The following is a 20,076-nucleotide window of genomic DNA, read 5'->3' as shown; positions in this document are numbered from 1 at the left end:
CCTTGTCTCTAAGGAATGTTCCATTGCCATGTCCGATATTTTATTTCAACTGATGATAATAGTTCCTTTCTCAGTCCTTTTACAATTGCATCTGATGAAATCACTTGAAATTATTGCATCAGAAATTGTTTAACATTAGCTGTTTGTCAAAATTTGTAGATAACTCATGGAGTAAGTAATTCTTCGGAACATTTTAATTACTCTTATAAGAAACCTTTGAATTAAAATCTGTTTAAAAGCTATAACTTACCGGAATTTATATGGTGTGTCAACAATGTTACTATATACATAATAGTGAAACCTGAGACTTATTGAGTTATGCTGTTCAATATGAGGAACTGTAAAGTCAATTAAAAGTTTAACTTATATTATATTAATGTAAGTATCTAAAATATGGAATTTTTGATTCTTTTTCTACTAAGAATTACAGTTGAAAATGATTAATAATCGGTTAATTCTATTCTTCAAATTCATTCATACAAAGGAAAGAGCTCTATTTTCCCACAAATATTTTTTTATACATCCATACATATCAAATCCTATAAAATATATAAATTTTAATCTTTTTAGGTATGTCATAACATATGTCATAAATGTCAAAAGTGACAAAAAATTTATGGATCAACAAAAGGAACATTTTTCTTATCAAACAATTCCTAAGATTTCGTACATTTTTATAAGATATTAACATCTGTCAAGGGAAACTCTTTTGTATTGGGTGCCAATATTTTGTGTGTGTACATTGTAAATATATCAAATCATTCCACAAAATAAAATTTAAGATCCCATTTGAATATTGGTACTAAAATTTCAATGCAAAGAGTATCAAAAGATATTGTTGTGAGAAAATATTTGTATTGAACTATTATCAGAAAAATCATTTTTTGTTTTTTATGTCTTAGCTCATAAATGATAGTCAATCTGAGTATAAATTGGAAAATTATATCCATAGTAAAATTTACACGTATTTTAAGATCTACCAATGTATAAAAATAATATGGCATTTATAATTTATCGTGTTTACTCACTATCAGAGTATGTTATTTGTAATGAAAATAAAGTAACAATACTTTAAATGAGATATTTTTCTTCTAAAACTATGAAGAGATATTTTTTAAACAAGTAAAGGATAATTAGTAATATCTGATTCTGAGACTATAAAACTATAATTGTGAAATAAGAACTAACTACAAATATATGTGATGTGTCAAAATAAAAACAGTGCTGGAAGAAAAAGAAGAAGAAATTGACAAAAATTAATTTTTATGTGCCTTTAATTGGTCAGGTGGAGACGCGTCGATACTTTTATTGTGTCTTGCAATTTTTCCTCTAAAAAGAAACAGGGGAAAGAGGCCCTAATTCATTTGGTAGTTAGCTAAATAGGTCAATCATACTAACTGCTATTTATTTCTTAAGTATGATACTACATGAATTGGCGGTGAGTTAGTGAGGCTTTGAACTTTATAATGCTGCTATTCCTTTAAAATTGAGAGTATGAGACATCGTGGTGTTATTAATCCGATACAATATACTTTTAATGTTAGATATTGAATTTTGGTCACTCCAAATAAAGCAGTTATGAACCATGTCTCCATTCAACTAATTATATAATTGTGTTAGTGTAATTTTTTAAAAAATATTTTATTCTAGATTTGCAAATATGCAATTCCAGCCTGCTTCTATCTAAACATATTTAGGATTAATTACCGAAAAAGGACATAATTGAAATAAAAGTGATATTGTTGTTACTCGGTCTGAGTCGAACCCTTTTCCGAGGTTCAGTCTTACATGATTTTTTCTAGAGAGATTGGTACTGATATTTCTATCGATGCCAAGGTCTGAAAATACTGAATGTTTTGGGGTTTTTTTTCCTTGTCTCACTCTATGTAATGATTATTTTTAGTTTCCTAGGAGATACCAAATTTCTTATTCCCTCTGTGTTAGTATAACAAATGTGGCCGTTCAACCAATAAGCAAGCAATAATTATTTTTTCTTCAAATTGAGTGTGATTATATTTGTATTCTTCCATGAATTATATGATCAAATTATTTTTATTAACCCTTTGCAAGTATTGCAAATTGCACTTAAAGTAGTCAAAATTGATTGCCAAAATGAAGAAAAAAAATGGGAAGAGAATATATTTTATTTGATAGGCAATATCGGAGCCAATATCAGTCTCTTAAATCAAATAAAAGTTCTCTGAAAGTATATTTTTAAGCATTAGTTATCTCAACTCATCCCACCAATTCGAATATAAAGCATAAAATGATCTCAAAATGTCCATTAAAGATTGGGGCTGTATATAAATATGAAGTAAATAAATAACTTGAGATTTTCTACTCTTCTTGATTTTTGATAGAGGTTGTTCTTATGTTGTTGAACCACATAAATAACATAACTACAAAAAAAAAAGGCAGATCTTTCAAATATCATTGGAGTAATACGTCATAACCTAATCAAATAAGTCAGGTATGACGTCATCAATGATTCATCTGTAAAATCAGTTTATATATTATTTATATTTTAATGAGACTGATCCAGACTGAACAACTGTTTACTGTATTCCTTTTACATTATTGCTCATTATTGTTTGTGACGTCATACAAATGAATCAAGAACAATAAGCAACGAATTAATGAAGGAAAAATAAGAAATGAGTTGAATTTGAGGACTTCAGTAAACAGCAGTCACAAGTCTGTCGGCATTCCTTTTTTCAAGTAACACATGAGCGGAAAAGTCTCGGGCTTAACAAAGAAAACATCTTTTTTGTCCAAAATGGACTTTCTTAAATAATTATTTGATCTTTTTTTTTATTTGCTTAATTGAGTGGAGTTCAAGGGGTGTCCGCAGGATTATATATATATATAATTTTTTTATTTTTTTTTTTTTTTTGGGGGGGGAGGGGTGCTCATTTTTTTGATTTTTTTAGATAAAAAATGAAAAAAAATCAAATATTCTCAGCCATTCACAAAAAAAATCATTAATTCATAGCTATTTTCAAAAAATTCAATTTTTCAAAAAAAAAAATTCAAATAATTAATTTTTGGGAGAAAAATTTCAAAATCCATAGCTATTTATAGAAAATTAAATTTTGTAAAAGAATTTGAAAAATTAAAATATTTTTCAAATTTTACATTTTTTCTAAAAAAGTAAAGTTTCTAGTAAAAAATAAAAAATATTTATTATTTTTCTAGGGGGGGGGGGTACTTTCCCATCAAGAAGAAGTGTAAATTTAAAACACAAAATTAGTTTTGGAAATAACCAAAGTACCATTACACTTAGCACAATAACTCATAAACTAAATAACAGATATTAATGAAAAGTGTGAAAGTTGTCTTTTGAAGTTGGGTACACGCTGAAAATGAGGTGAATAAAAAAGCAGTCTACATTTACGTGTAAATCCTGGGACTTTTCAGTCCATCTGTTAGTCGATGGTTTGGTCCACTAGAAATCATAATGGTCTCAGACCGGTTCCAGATTTTTCAAATCTGAAACCCAATACTAATAAGTAGATACATTTTTTTTGTCAGTGTTCTAGGGAATATATTCAATATTCACATTTGAAAACCAATTGAAAAAAGTAACACATATTTAAAATTGAGGAAAGATGTGAATGATAGGTAAACATGAATCAAGCTCCTTCTACTTGACATTTTATGTATTCAGCACTGCATCCCCAACGTTCTGATGATATACATATTCCACTTTAATACACGTCTTATCGTATAAATTTGAAGGAAATAACCATACGTTTGCATATTTATTAGGTAGGGGGAAAACTGATTTCGTATTTCCTAACCCTTTTTTTAAATAAGTATATCTTGTTCTTTATTGGTCACATTGGATGTTACGATAAAGGGTTGTAAAGGTGTGAGTGTGTAATAAAACACTTGAGCTTAGCCAGTTCAGTTGGGAATCATTGTGCGACAAGTATGGAGGTCTCGAAGGAAGAAATTTGATATATCTTGCATTTTGCTTCTTGAAAGGAAAAAACGCGTCCAAAGCGACCAAGAAAATTTGTGCTGGACTTTTTTGGTTCGTGTCGCACAACAGTGATAAATTTTTTCTCTTCTCAATTTTTCCCTTTACTATGAACAAATCGACAATTTGAAGCTGGAGATCAAATAGAAGACAACAATTTATCCTCAAGACAACGCCAGACGTCACACATCTTTCATGACGCCCCAGAATATCTAAGAACTTGTATTGGAAGTTTTTATGGATCCACCCTAAAGTTTAGACCCAGCACCAAGCTACTTTTATCTGGGTTTTTTTCGATGGCCAACGCGCTTGGTGGCATAAATTTTGAAAAATAATTCAAAAAACAATTTTTACCCCAACTTTTGTGTAAAATTAGTTCATCTTGACCAAAAAAAATCCATTTAAAAGCAAAAATTCCTTAATTTGGGTGGGAGAAGTAACTCGGAGTCAATCCGTGGATTGAGGAATGATGCCGGAGGAGATCACATCACATAAGGAATTATAGATTCCCCCATAAGAGAGGAACTCAAAACCTCATCCACATAATGAAACTTAACTTTACTTTCATGATCATAAAAAGTATTAATTGTCTGAATATCTCGAAAAAGTAGAGGTCCCTCTCCTCTTACTCCAATGATGATAAAAGGTTGCAATAATTGAATTTCAACTGTCACCTGCCACTGTCTCCAATTTCGAAATAGAAAGAGAATGTATTACATGCAAGCAAACTTATTCAGTGTACCCCTCATTGTTTAGATAAATTGTTCTAGCGTACTTTTGGGTTGACAAACCACTAAGTAAAACTAACTGGTCCATTTTGTCATTACTTTCTTCATTGCCACATTAAGAACGAAATACAGTTCAAAATTCGAACATTTGATCCATCCTATTTATCAAAAATAATAAAATATTTTAAATTTATTATTTTTTTACTTATTAATATATAATGAATGATATTATTTCCTCTGTTATTACTCTGTTGTAGGTCGTCTGTGATAAAGGGTATAACGGTGGACTTCCTCAAACATTCATTTTAGAAGCAAAGGATAATAGAAATTTAATGATCGTAGCAAAGATTCAATCCAATGTTCCTTTTTTTAATGTAACTGGTCTTCGTCCATCGTCCTCTTATGTACTAAATATATATTCGAATAATGCCAAAGGCTCTTCCAGTCCACTTACACTGTACGCTTACACATCAAAGGATGCTCTACGACATATTGCTGGCTCTTCTGTCCGATCAAATCAAAATAATAATAACTCGCATGAAAGGTTCGGAAAATTTACCTCAAGTGATGAAAATCGTGTTTATTTTGGCATTTAAAAAAAAAGAGTCCGAAAATCAACATGATAACCATGACAATCTGACAGTTTAGGTGGTATATTATTTAATTAGATCAGCTACTATCAGCTGTGACAAGCAAGAAGCAAATAGACAAGGGCACTGCCAAGAATTACTCCGATGACAATCCTCAGTTCTACTCGGAGTCTAACAAGGACTACAATTATAATTCCTCAAGAAATCCTCAGGGTTACTCTTCGTCTTTTATGAGCACACACGAATGTTCAGTCAGGTTTTGAATATAATTAAATATTATAGTAAGAAAAGTAGTTCAATTATCAGGAGTTTAATAATAATGACAAGTGCGGAGGAAAAGAAAATTCATACTTCGGATTACCAATTCAAAAAAAGTGTACCAGTCAAAAAATAAACACGATTTACATCACTATTTATCTATTGAACTATCTAAAATGAAATATTTTGCTTCTTTAGATTCGAAGATGGAATTACCATAACTCCCATTTTTGGGATATTTATTGCAATTGCTACAGGGATTGCACTTGTAGCAGTTGCTATTATTTTGATTTTAAGATTGCGTCCAACAATGCGCGTTCAAAAAAATAATCGCAGATCGAACTCAAGTCACGAGATGGGAGGATTTTCATCTAACAGGGTCAGCATTCCTCTCCATCAAAAAGTAGATGATGAATCCGAGGAATGCATTGATATGGAAGAGAAGAACCCGGATGTCATTCCAGTCAATAAAGGTAACTCTTACGGAAATGAAATAATTTATGTATTGTGTAGTCAGAATTATAAATATATTATTTTTCGTCAAATAAAACTAGAACTGTTAGACGTGCAAGTAGAAGATGTTTTTTCCTCCACGATGGGACTCAATAAATCAATTGGCAACAAGAATTCAACAAGGCGCTACGCCACCCTACAAAGAACACATTATACATGTGAACCCCCCAATCGAAAACCTCCTTTCAATGGGGCCCCTGTTTTACCGGACGAAGACCAACGGATGCGTGGGATTCGAAATAATTTCTCTCGCTTTGTAAGTTAACTAAATAAATAAATAGGGAACAAACGTTCTAATCAATTATTAACATCAGAGCCAAGAAGTTACATATGCTGAATTTACAATGCCAAGAAACAAAGGTTATGCTCCAATGAGGCCTAGAATCAACGTAGAAAACAACTCTGTTCATTTCTCAAAGCTTGATAATATACCTGCTGTTTCAATCGGGAGAAACAACGCTTCTAGAGGAATAGGTTTACGATACACAGATGTTCCTAATTTGCTAGTGGGGGATCCCAATGCTGCAGTGGATTCCTCTCTTTCTGAAACTGAAACTATTTCAGCAGAAACACCATTGGTATGTTCATTTAAAAATAGTAGACGCATAGTTTCATTTGTATTCTTTTCATTACTTTTAGGTATCCTTTCAAAACTAAATTGAACTTCCTATTGAAATCATGAGGCTGTGAAGAAAGGACACATCTGACTTTGAATTAATTGATTCCGTTATGTCTGTGATATATAATGAAATGTATATACTATATTATATTAATGATTAATTTTAAATATAAAAAAAGTATTTGTGATTTCACAAATACTTGCTGCCAAATTATAAATACAATTTTTAGTAATGTTAAGTTAAACTTCAAATTTGTGAAAGATGACATTTAAACTTATTGTGTAAAAGTATTTTTATCGTACAAGTTATTCCAGATTTCTTTGTAATAATAATTATTTAAGTATTTGTTAAAGTTGTTTAATAAAGAAAGTATTATGTACCTCCTAGTATTTCACTTATGGTTATATTTAATCAAATATTTTAACTAGAGCAATTCTTAGAAAAATTTTCTTAAAACTAATGTTTTAAAATAGTAATTGAAAATTGTGATACATATTTATGTATATGAGAAAATATTAACTTTGTATCGAGTACTCATAGACTTCGATACAATTATAAAGAATTATCTCGAGGAGGTTGTCTTATGTCATAATAGCACTGAATTTCAATAATTTGGATTATTGGCTAAAATTGCCAAATAATTAAGTTACCAAAAATAATCTCTTTCTCTAAGGAAGAGCAGTTTTCTTTCCTTTGTCAGCGGTCATTACTTCATCAGTTGACTATTTAGGAGTTTTAAGTTTATCCCTGAGTACTTTGAAAAAATGATCTATTTTGAAAGTTTGTAATCTGTCATTAAATTGAATCAATCTCTTTGGAAGCATAAATCTTTTAAACATCAAGTTCACAATTTGAGGGACTCTGGCGTTTGTAGCCTTAATAATCTTCAACAGTAGGTAGATTTACAATACCAATGTGTATATGATTGGCTAACTAGGTAGTAATTTGAGTTTCATTTGTTGTGATTTAATCAAAAGAATATTGACAAACTCCAAAAGAAATTCCAATAGGTTTTTTATGTATTTGATTTTAAATCTGTTATGCTCTACAGATCTAATAATAGGAAAAATATTAAAATTATAAGTTAAGTGACCTGCAAAAATGTCTTTTGATATGTATTTCGTTATCGTGATAATAAAAAGGTATTTTTTGAGCATTCTTAAGTAAACCAAAAGTAATTGACCGATAAAGGGTTCAATATATTCAATAGTATATATTTGCAGTTGGGGGAGGGGGGGGCAAATTATATACTGGTAATGATGATGTCATCAGGGGTGACATCTATTTCTTTTTTTTTGAAGAAAAACGGATATTTTTGTTGCTATTAAAATGATAATTCTTCAAAAGGGGGGCAATGACACCCTGGCCTCTATAGCTGCAGCACCAACGGTATGGATTCAAATTATTTTTATACAACAAAAATACGTATAATAGAGCAGGGGGTTTCAACCATTGTACTGCAGAGGCAGTGCTAATAGATTTATATTGGTACATCCCTGCACCAGCAAAAGCTGTGATGAGTGTGGTGAGAAAATAAGTCAACAAAATACATACAATTTGGATTCGTGCAGTTATTTTCTTGTCATATATATATAAACCAAGGACTCCTGGTAGCAGGACAGGACACTGCGCTCACGCGTTTCCTATATGGGTCTTTGTTTATTCTATATGGAATGTCTCTCTTAAAGTGTTTTGCTACAAAATAAAGAGTTTTTAAAAGTATTTTACTAGGGAAAATCATCAAAATGAAGCTATATATTTCTAATGGAAGTGATATTTTATTAGTACTTAAATCAAAATAAACATTAAAAACATATAAAAAAGAAAAGGCACTATCAAAAAGTACAAAGTTGGTCCAAGTCTACAAGTCAGAAGATTTTGATTGAAATTTAGCTTTTTTCTATTAGCTTCTGGATTATTAGCCGCCATTTTCTTTTTTGTTAAAAATCGGATGTCACCTTTCAGTTTAGCACTTACATTTTTACCCATGACATTAAACAAAGCGAATGAAATTCTTTGAAGAAAAGCTGACCAGGAGTGTCCTTCCTCGCACATTACTCTCACAATGGCTATAGTATCAGAGTTTAAATTGTCCGGCATCCTGTCAATGAATGTGGCAACAAATGAAGCACTAGGATTTGGGGTGGCAAGTAAACTGTATTTCTCTTCAGGAGTAGCTGTGATGTAAGAGAACATGGAGTGAGCATAAAGACAGGAGAGGTAGAGAAGGCCAGATGGAGTCGACAACCCCCATCTGTTCATTATGTCGATGCACTTTTCAGGTCTACATGCTGATTGGTTAGGCTATCGAAGGTGATTGAGTCTGGAGGTGTGTCTCTGATGACCATTAACTCTTGGCATGATGTACAGCTGATCTTCTTCTTTAATGAAAAACCAATATACCGGGCAACAAAGTAGAAAACATTACTTTCTCCTTTAAAAGCTAGTTCCTGGAGGTCATCTGGTTGCCAGTTAGTCAAAAAGAGCTCAGCTTTTACCAGGTTTTCATCCAGCATAGCTTTAATTTCTGAAGTAGTCATACCTGAAAATTTAAAAAAGTAAAATATTGTAATGATATTATTATATTGTAAAAATAAGTAATACCTAAATAAAGAAGCTTACTATTAACAAATATCTTATTTATCTGAAAATTTGACAAGACTCAAAATAGAAATCTTTTTCTCTGTTTCCAGGATCTGCCTCACGCTGATGCAGTAGATACCTCTACTTAGTTGTCTTCAAACTTCACTAACTTGTTGAGAAATTTCTTCCCAGGTCTCTGTTTGATTTAATTCTTCTTTTGCTCCCGGAAAGAAAGCCAAATTGATGGCTTGAATCACAGTGTTGACCTTCCCTTCTGAGGTGATGAGTGACACTGCCTTTTTGTCAATCAACACACCAGAGTGGTACATTTTGAATGGCATATCTGTCTCAAACTGGATGCTGGCTTCTACTTGGGGGCCCAATTTCTCATCATGGGATAGCTTCAAAAGGGAAACTCTTGGTTTTGTTATGAGGATGAAGTGTAATCGGATTATCTTCTTGGTCAATTTGTCACCAAGTTTTCCCCCAGAGAGGGCTGACTCCTCAATCAAAAGTTCAAATTCCAGATGCTGTTGTAGGTGATTGAGCCTCTAAAGGAAGGACAGTTATAAGCATACTATCTTCTCAACATTTTATTACGAATTATCAATCGTGAAAACGGCAATCCGTATAGAACGCATCAAAAGTGATCAGCTCTCTTACCTCTTCTTTAGAGCATTGCCAAGGGTCTGACTTTTTTTAGACTCACACATGAAATCAGAGTGCTTGAAATGCAGGGAATACAGCTTTGTACTTTTGGATGGTGCCTAATCTGTCTTCTACAGATCTGTCTCTCTTGGAATGGCTCCCCCCCCAGGCGATATCAAGTCCGGGGGTTCTCTCTTTGTTTGGCCACAGATGGATCGTAACACCAGACTGTTGTGGCTCGTTGTCATAGCCCGTTCTACATCCTGTAGCACAACACATAGTGGGCATGATTGGAATTACAAAACACAATAAAGATAGCCTCCATAAAGTAACTAATAGACAATAGTTATTACTTATTATCTTACCAAACCCGTTGCATTGTTGTTGTTTTTTTCAATAGACCCAGGTTGCACGCGTATTTGAATTCATGTTTGAGCGTGCGCGGTCCTGCTTACAGGAGTCCTTGATATAAACATTCAGAAAATTTAGATGACTATCATTATGATCATCCTTCATCTGGACATTCATTCATAATAACTTGATTTAATAAGTGAGATATTCCAAAAGACGATCATTCAAGGGATTCCTTAGAACAAATCCTCATTAAATAAAATCCTTGTTGCCAGGGGCATTTCAGTGGGGATTTCTTCTCACACATGCACACTTCTCTATTGAAATACACCGATCTGGAATTCGAGATACCTACTCTGAAGATGGATTTAATATGAAACTGTTCAAGTTCTAACACAACCAATTTTATATTAAAATTTGTCTTTTAGCCGAACACGCCCAATTACTCCAAGCATTACCGGGTACTACCACTAGTAATTGATAATTATCAATATTTTTTCAATTTTTAGAATCTCAATATTATTTATAACAACCTAATGCTGATATTTGTTACAAAGTAAGGGTCTTTCTACAATATTACGTATAAACTATTGATGGAATTTCATCTTTATGCACAAAAGTTATAATCGACTTTCATACAAAATGTCAAATTCTTGATATACACCACATATGTATTGTATATTCTACACGTCAACCAAAATATTTATTTGCACTCCTAAGATTAAATTAGATGAAGAGGCCGCAAAAAATATGTCGTTATTACAAAAAAGTAAAAACATATGTATTTGCTCTATATATAATATATTATCAGAAAAATGTTCATGCATTTTTCTCGAAGGTAAATGAAAAATATCGTATCATGATCTGTATGTTACAGATAAGGATCACTACAATATTAAAAGATTTGGAAAGTTCCAAATTTTCATGCAAATATATGTGTTGTATTATCAAAAAAAAATCTTGAACAAACTTATAGAAAATGAAAAAATCCCAATTAATTTTTTAACTAGATTACTACAGGGTGGGGATTTTGAAATCTGGAACAAGTTTAGACCTCAATATCTTGGCAATTTTGAGATATATGCTTATAAACGTGTGCTCATCAGATTTAACTGAGAAAACTGTCTAAAAATTATACAAAATCCTTTAGATGTCCTCCGAATACGAACACCGTACGGCTATTATTGTGTGCTAGCGTACCGGGTGCATACCAAAAAACGCACTATATACTTATTGAATGGATCGAGCAAAGTAAATGTGGCTTCTTAGCTCGCCGGATCTTACCCCTGAGACTAAAATGTATAGGGCGTCTTGGAGAGTGAGTCCAATATTCAAAAACAAGTGCTAATGTTATAATACAATCCATACTCTGTTAGTTATTTAATTTTTGGATAAGAATCTAATTAGGTATGGACAACTCTGTAAATAAAGGGTGGAGATTTTAGATCCAAAATAAGTGTAGAAGTCAATATCTTGACAAATTTGTTATTTATATTTGTGAAAATATACTCTTCTGATCATCTGAGAAAACTGTACAAGAAAAAATAGAATGACCTTGAGGTGTCCTCCAAAAAGGAACCCTGGGGCCTTTGTTAGGTTGCGTTGAATATTATTACGATAATGCTCCATAAAAAAATCTCTTCATGAGTTTTTCAACAATAATATACTAATATAGATGTAAGGGGATTAAAACAAGTTTATAGGTGCTTCATATTAGAACTAATTGAATAACTGATATTTGTGTGGCGATAAATAAAAAGCAAGCTAGAATACTTTTTTCAATATTACGATAGTATGATAAGCGTATCTGTTGATATAAGTACTATAATTATATTAGTTCAAAAAAGTCCTTAGAAGCCGCAGTTTTTAAGGTTAACTGAACTTGATAAAAATCGGTTATTTGGTAACACTGATCATAAAAGATATTGAGACGACATGATGTGAAAATTATTTTTTTAAAAAGAGTGTATAAAAGTATTCACGTTGCTGGAATAATGCTGATTAAGAACAAGCTTCACCAACTGAAATAGATTATATCCAAATTCAATAACCGCATGATTAAATTAACTGAACTTCTATATAATATGTTCTAGTAAAAATTTAAAGAAATCATATTAATAACTTACTGGACAGTTTTTCAGTGGTTTAATATTGTTTTTGACTATTTAAAAAAATCCTCTTCGGGTTTTCATTGAAGTAAAAAACATATTATGTGTTTTTTGTTTCATCAAAAAATATCCGCTTGCTTTTATGTTATCGCCATACATATATATTACCGATTTAATTTTCCTGCCCAGAATGATATTGTAATACCAGGTATACCCCTATGAAATGAGACGTGTTTTTTTTTAAATTCAACGTTAATTGTGAAAAAATGGTTACAAATTTAATTTTCAAAATATGCACCTTCGCTAACCACACATTTTTTCCATCTTTCAGGAAATTTATGGATACCTTTCCAAAAAAGTTGTTCGTCTTTTGCAGCAAACGAGCCATCAATCCATTTGTTGGCTTCAGTGTGAGAATGGACGCGTAAATCATTGAGTGCTTAGTCCATCGATGCAAAAAAGTGATAATTGGAAGGCGCCAGGTCCGGTGAATAAGCCGCATGAGCAAGAGGGTCCCAGTTGTACTATTCAACAAGCTGGAGGGTTGTTATAGAGCGATTCGGTGGTGCGTTGTCATCAAGGAAAATTACCATGTGTTGCCTGGCTTCATATTTTTGGCATTTTTGCCGTATAGCATGGTTCAAATTGGCTAATTGTTGTTGGTAGCGATATCCATTAATAGTTTGACCGGTTTGTACACTTACAACATTGCTATCTTTCCAAATCCCCACTTTGGAATTTTTCTAACCACCTAAACCACTGTGCTTTGCTTAGAACATGTCCAGTGTAATCTTCCACAAACATTTGATGGGCTTGAAAAGCGTTTTTCTTCAATTCGTAACAGAAAATCAATTATGTCTGCACATCGTAGTTTGTAGGCACAAGATTACACATTTTTACGAGCGAAAAAAGTGCGTAGTTGAATGAAACTATGCAAACAATGAATTAAAAATATTGTTGACTCATGTCGAAATAACCATTTATATTTTGGCCCGATTTATAAATGTCTAACTAGCGACACCTAGGGACAAATAACAGAAAGTCTTATTCCATAGTGAAGGCACATACTTTGAAAATTAAATTTGTAACCATTTTTTCACAATAAACGTTCATTTTTCTTTTAAATAGTATCATTTCATAGGTGTATACCTGGTATTCGTACGTATTATTTCATCAAATTCACAATTTGCTTCTTCTTAGGAAAAGAAGTAGTTTTTGATTATTTAAAATGGTTATTAATGCAACAATGAGTTCTGAAGTATTAACTTCTATTTGAAAATGATTTTTAGACAACATAAATAATTTTGAATCTTGAAAATAATTAATTACATTAATAAATTATTCACAAAGCGTATATATCTATTAATAAATCAAAGTTTATTTGTATGAATGTATGAAAAACAGTCACACAATATATAGTGTAACCTGATAAATTGTTTTCTTGTTCTTTAAGAGAGAACATTTAAGTATTGAGTGAGTGGCATGTTCTTAAAAAACAGAGATTTCCACCAAGAATTTGTTGGGGAGTTATTATTTATATTATTAAACTAAAATTTGTATCTTCGTCGACGTCTAATAACTCCGGCCAATACCGCGGTCTACCACTGGTATATTAATAAATGACCATGATAAATACTCCAATTTAAAATAAAAACTTATATATTCTAAATAACTCTTAATGATTATGTAAAGCAGTTAGTAATTTATATTGAAAAATGAAGATATAAATGCCTAAACATTTGGAATATTCACAAAAATACTAAGAAATCGGATAAGTGGGCTGGTGATACATAGTTATTTATAAATATTCGAAGCCAATGTTGGATTGGTGCAAAACACTCATCCAACATAATTCATATGAAAATCTAAGTAATAGAGCATTAGGTTACTTTCACAATGTCAGTTGTCTAATAGTCTGAATTTTTGAAAATAATAATGAAATATCCAATCATTTTTCTTAGATGGTAAGTAAGACAGGAGTAGAATGTCGGAGGTAATGACACAGGTGGTAGATTCTTTTAATTAGTGTAAATAAACTTCAATTTAATCCATTGTGCAAGAGATGACTGTTCTATAGGGAGAGTCAATATGAAGATCTGTAAGGTTAATATATATACTCGTATAAATAAGTACACTAAACGATATGAAAAATACAAAAACATTAGAGCCTAGAATCCCACAGTTCAAATTTTGAAAGAATATGCAGAAGATTTCTTTTAATTTTGGGAAGAGAATGTTTGGAGGGGATTTAACGTTGCTTTTGTAATGTATAATAATGAATTTAAAAAGGAATTAGGAGTGACCGAGTATTCTGAAAATCTTTCAAAGAAATAAATTTGGTACTCGAAGTGAAGGGAAGAATATAATTGCCTGAGGTAGAGAAGATGCGAAGTGAAAAAAGAAACAAACAAATTAGTCTTTACATTAAACATAGCTCTGTGTTCTAAATATTTTTTTTTTTTTTGAAATTTGGTGATCTTGAAAACTTTTATAATAAATAAACAAAGACAAATGACTAATAAAAACTGGGCAAACAACATTTTTCCACTTTTTTCAGTTACGTAATTTTTCATAATATGAAGATAATTTTCCAAACAATGATGATTATTTAGATAGGATATATTTTTTGACAAATTTTTTCGTCAAAGTGGCTCACAAATATAACTACTATAGATATATAACCTTTCTGATAATTTAGAGAGCCATTTATATTACGTATTTAAGTAATTAGACATTAAAACTTCTTGGTATTTGATGGAAAAGTTTGATCGACCCTAACTTCATTGATTATTCTTATCTATTTATCTATCCTTCAGATTCGATGATATGTTTTGAAACATAATATTATATTCTCCACCTTTTCATAACTTGGATGATTTGTTTAATATCTGAGAGTAATACAACGATCTGTCATAATTAAATCAATCAAAAACTTCAAAATTTTATAAACTTTTAGGATTGAAACAGCTCTATGTAAGTAGTACTTTTTAAAATAATTCGAAAGAAAAAGGAATTGTTATGACGATAACTTTTATTTTGTGTTATCCATGTCAAGATATAAAGTAATCCATAATTTACAACACAATGAGCTCAAAAGTAATTTAGAGTTTTAAATACTAAAACATTCATAATTTTGTTATAAGAATTTGAGTCTGATAAGAAAAATTAAAACCATTTTAGGAATAAGGCACAAAGTAAAACATTCGGCCCAATCAAAAACACGCATCCCTTTACAATTCCATTTTATGAGTGCTGTTTCGCTCCTGCTCGTTGTTATAATAAATGAACGTGCATTCGCTTCAACTTAACCTACCGCTAATTTTATTTTTCAAATTTTTTATGGCGAGTTTATTTTTCTTTTTTTTAAAATTTTATTGAGCAAATAGTAATTTTTTATTCGCTCACCTAAAATCGTCTGTAGGCTTCCGCTCATTCATCTTCAGCACCATTTACACTAATGTCTAAGCTCCTTGTCTCAAAATTGAAAAGTTCCAGGGTAATTCGGTAATCGGTAAAGATATATCTGATTTTATGAGTATATGCTATTGTATCCTGGGAACGGAGACAAAACGTCGTAAGCAGCAATTTTATGAATCAAAGAAAATTGCTAATGAAGTTTTGATAGCACTTTACTATAGCTAGCACGGGTAGCTATTTTTATCATCACCCCAAAATAACTTGTATTGAAATTAATTTACCTCAAATTAGTGGCCTGATGTTTATTTGTTTGTTTCATTTGACACTAGGAAATAAAAGTCATAATTTATGGCATGGAAATACCACAGAAGTAATGTTGGATCAGTTTTAGTACTGATTTTATAATCAGTCTCATCGCCCCTTCTTCAGTTTTTTACTGTCGAACTGGTCCTTTTTTCCATTCAACGGTCTTCAAGACCGATACATTGGCCTTTCAGTCCTACAGTTCCATCTATCTTTTTTTTCAACTTCTAGCTAGTATTGAAGAGTATCAGAAATACTTGGTTCTAGATTTGAAATTGTGTTCCCTGCTTAGAAATATCTATTTTGATAAAAAACATCTCCAAACTAGACAAGAAGTGATTTGTTTTTCAAAAATATGTTTTACTTAAAAATCACGTATAATACATTTTTTTTTCAATGTTTATTCAACGTATGAGACGTTGACAAGGTAATACTTATGAATTGAACCCAAAATTGTCTGTGTATATCTGGTATTTAAGGTACGACATTATGTAGCCAAACGAGCTAGTGGGTGCGTGTGATGTATGTCTCACTTTGAAAAACAATGATAAACACGCATTTATTTCAAAGACAGTTACAGACTTTTGACATAACATAAAAGCTGCTCAGAATTATGAATTACGTACGTAAGGCTATGTCGAATTCTGATCAGACCAGATTTTTGGGCTCTGGAGGACAAGTTTGATTTTTTTCATAAAACAAGATCGATTCCCCGTGTCTCAAAGTCTTTTTAAAGGTATGAGTTGTAGATTCGAAAATGCACCAAAAAATAAAAATCCAAAAAACGAATTATGTAACAAATTGAAAAAAGAGATAATTATGTATATTACATACGAATAAAAAAAGGGAATTATGTCAATGATTACAGCACAGGAAGGATCAGATTAACAAGTTAGCAATGGTAATAGTAATAAATAAATCACAAGGTAAAACATTTGAAAAAAATTCTTTATGTTTGCAAAAATCAGTATTTTAACATGCTCAAATATGTAATCAACTCTCACAACCTTTTCCTAAAAAGGAAATAAATTTGGTACACGAAGTGAAGGGAAGAATATAATTGGCTGAGGGAGAAAAGACCCGAAGTGAAGCGGAAGGAACTGCACTTTAACTATCCTCTGTCGCTGTCTCCAATTTTGAGAAAGAAAATGAAAATATGACGTGAACAAACTTCTACAGGATACCCAAAATGCTGTATACAAGGAAGTTTTACGATAGAAACTTACCTGTTATATAATTATAGTTTATAGTAGAATGTTTTAGTTTTAGAATTTTAACATAAACAAGCTAAATATAAATAACATATTTTTAATCGGCTATCTTTAAGATAGCGTGTTTCTGTATATTTTATATATTTATTATTTGTAAATACAAATTCAAAATTGTATTTGGGGTGCAAGGAAAAACATATAAAAATTGAATACCTCTTTTAATTTATTTGTGTTGAGCCCCCCACTGTCACACCACCTTGCAGACAATTAATATTTCTTAGTTTCTTCATACCAAATTGTGTATCAGCGTTACTTCGCTACAGCAAAAATACCCTAAGCCTTTTGATTTAATTCCTCGATTAATTCGTCTCATTTAATACGTCATGGCTATTTCATGATTTATTCCAAGAATAATAGAAATACAAGGTTAGAACATCATACAATCAGACCCAACTTCCGTTCTTTGTTCATTTTTGAAGTGTGAAAAAACAAAAATGGAAAAATAAAGTTTAGTAGTCATAATAAAATTAATGTTCCCACGACATGGCAACAAATCCAGTTAAGTCAGAGATTGTCAATATAAATGTAATAGAGGGAGGTATTAAGCGTCGATAAACTTTAAGAATGTTGATATGAGTGTTGGATTTCGGTATGGGAATCCTAGACCGGTCTGGAACTGTTATATTTTTTGTTGGACCGAACTAATTTGGTCTCATATAAAAGTTCCGTCTAGATCGGACCAATGGAAAAGTTCGGTCTAGATCGGTCTAAAGGAAAAAATCTGTTTAGTTTGGTCCCCAAAAAATGGTATCTCATAATGTATGAGACTGAAAAATCTCGGTACATAAATAGAGGTCGGAAAAAAATCGGTCCATTAGGTGAGACTGAAAAAAATCCGTCAACGGTCTGAATCCGTGGTCTGGACCGAAAAATTGGGCCGAATCGGTCTAGAAAAAATCACATAAGACCGAACTGGAAAAAAAATGGGTACTGGACCGAGTCTCAACACTAGTCGATATGTGCAAGTACTCCATTATTTTTATTATTTTGATATGATATCCTGACTTCAGCTATACACCGTTGTTGCTAAATTTAATACAAAGTCACGTTCGCTATTTCTTTTAATTTTGTCAAGACAAAAGGAAGCTGAAAATGAATTTTCTCAAAATTGAGTGGGGATTACATTTACATTCCTCGACAAATTATCGCCCATTTCTTTCGACTAATTATTCCTATTAACTCTTTGTGTTTGCTGCAAATTGTACTTAAAGTAACCTAAATTGATTGTCATAACAAGAGAATGTTAAATTGATAGATTTTATTTCAAACACCATAAAATTTTAAATCAAACAAAGGTTTAAAAATACGGTTAAAATTTTTAGGTTATTTTTATATATTCCACAAATTACAATACAATGTCTATAACTAACACTCATATGATGTACAAAAATTAGTTGTCATTTTTTCATTTTCTTGATTTTTGTTTGAGATTATTTTTAAGTTGACACACCAAATATGTACCTCTCCTTTCTTTTTAATATGAAGTGCTGAACTCTAGCAACCTGGGCTTGTCAAAATGTATCCTCCACAGTCAGAGAGACGGAAAAACTTTGCTTACTTTTAAAATCGATATGATTAAAATTAAAGATAAAACCCTTTTTATTGATTTCCCTAAAAATATTTTTTTTTGTATTCAGGAGCCTCTAATGGTGAGGGTCTTGTTCTTAATGAGTAAGACTTGATAGTTTAAATTTATATTATTTATACCTTGATAATATGGCACTTCTTTAAATACTAACAATTATAATAATTTAAAATAAACCTTTGCTTTAACCTCTTCTTTTTATCAGATTTGGCTTCCCTTGTTAAAAAAAAAATCAACTTCTTAATCAGCCAGTCAAATAAGATCAGAATTAAACGATCCAAAATTATATATTAAATTATTTAAAAATTTCAAAACCTTATTTTTAACGCCCTACATGGTTCTAACATTACTCCCTGGTGATACGTATTCTTAGACCAATCAATTCAGGCACCTAAAAATTGCTACCTTACAAATATTCCCATAAATGTGTTTGATTTTACACTAGATTCATTATCGTGCCTTGAATAAAAATCAAATTTTATTGAAGTACTTACAAATGAAAGTAAGAAATGAATGGGTATGAAGAAAGTTGAACTCTTATCTAATTTAGAATACATATTTTATACACAATAATTCTATAGTCTCGTAATTTGCAAATAAAACATATTACAAACGTTACCCCTATAATTGAGATCTAGTTGATTTATTATTCATTGATTAATGTTCTTCAACTTAAATCATTTTAAGTAACCCTCTGCTGAGAGCTTAAATTAGGGTTCATTATTATCAAAATACTCCCCTAAATAATAATGAAGCTAGAATAATTGGTATAGCTGAACCGAATGGAAGGTTCCTTTAGTTATTAATGATGTGAATAACAACGAGTCTTGTATATTTGAGTTGAATTGTACTCTAAAAAAATCTTAAATTTTACGAAAATTCTTCAGATTCGCCAATTAAACTTGTGTTAAGTTATATTGTATAGAATTAATAGAATATGGCTGTGACTTCCAAAGAGACTATCTATTATCTTATCCTAAATTTGGTTCCAGGTTGTTCAAAGATGTTTCATATGGCTATTTGTTTTTACTTCTGACTATGACCGGTTTTTCCAGGATTGTATGCTTTGACTAAAAATAATTCGTACTCATAATTGCAGAGATCTAATGTAAATCCAAA

The 20,076-nt window shown here is 31.2% G+C and overlaps 1 protein-coding gene across 1 annotated transcript in view; it reads left to right on the top strand.

Annotated features, from left to right (window-relative positions):
* The window catches only part of LOC121132523 (nephrin), a 245,875-nt gene extending 238,805 nt beyond the window's left edge, over positions 1–7,070 (top strand). Inside the window, exons 12-16 of the mRNA XM_040727942.2 lie at positions 4,968–5,254; positions 5,757–6,031; positions 6,113–6,327; positions 6,386–6,649; positions 6,711–7,070. Of these exons, the coding sequence (XP_040583876.2) occupies positions 4,968–5,254; positions 5,757–6,031; positions 6,113–6,327; positions 6,386–6,649; positions 6,711–6,728 (1,059 nt within the window). The 3' untranslated portion in view covers positions 6,729–7,070. The remainder of the gene's footprint in view (positions 1–4,967; positions 5,255–5,756; positions 6,032–6,112; positions 6,328–6,385; positions 6,650–6,710) is intronic.
* Positions 7,071–20,076: the final 13,006 nt, after the last annotated feature.

The sequence above is a fragment of the Lepeophtheirus salmonis genome, chromosome 2 (genome assembly GCF_016086655.4).
Source record: "Lepeophtheirus salmonis chromosome 2, UVic_Lsal_1.4, whole genome shotgun sequence".
NCBI lineage: Eukaryota > Metazoa > Arthropoda > Copepoda > Siphonostomatoida > Caligidae > Lepeophtheirus > Lepeophtheirus salmonis.
Note: the sequence above shows the minus strand (reverse complement) of the source record. Positions and strands in the feature narration are given on the sequence as shown.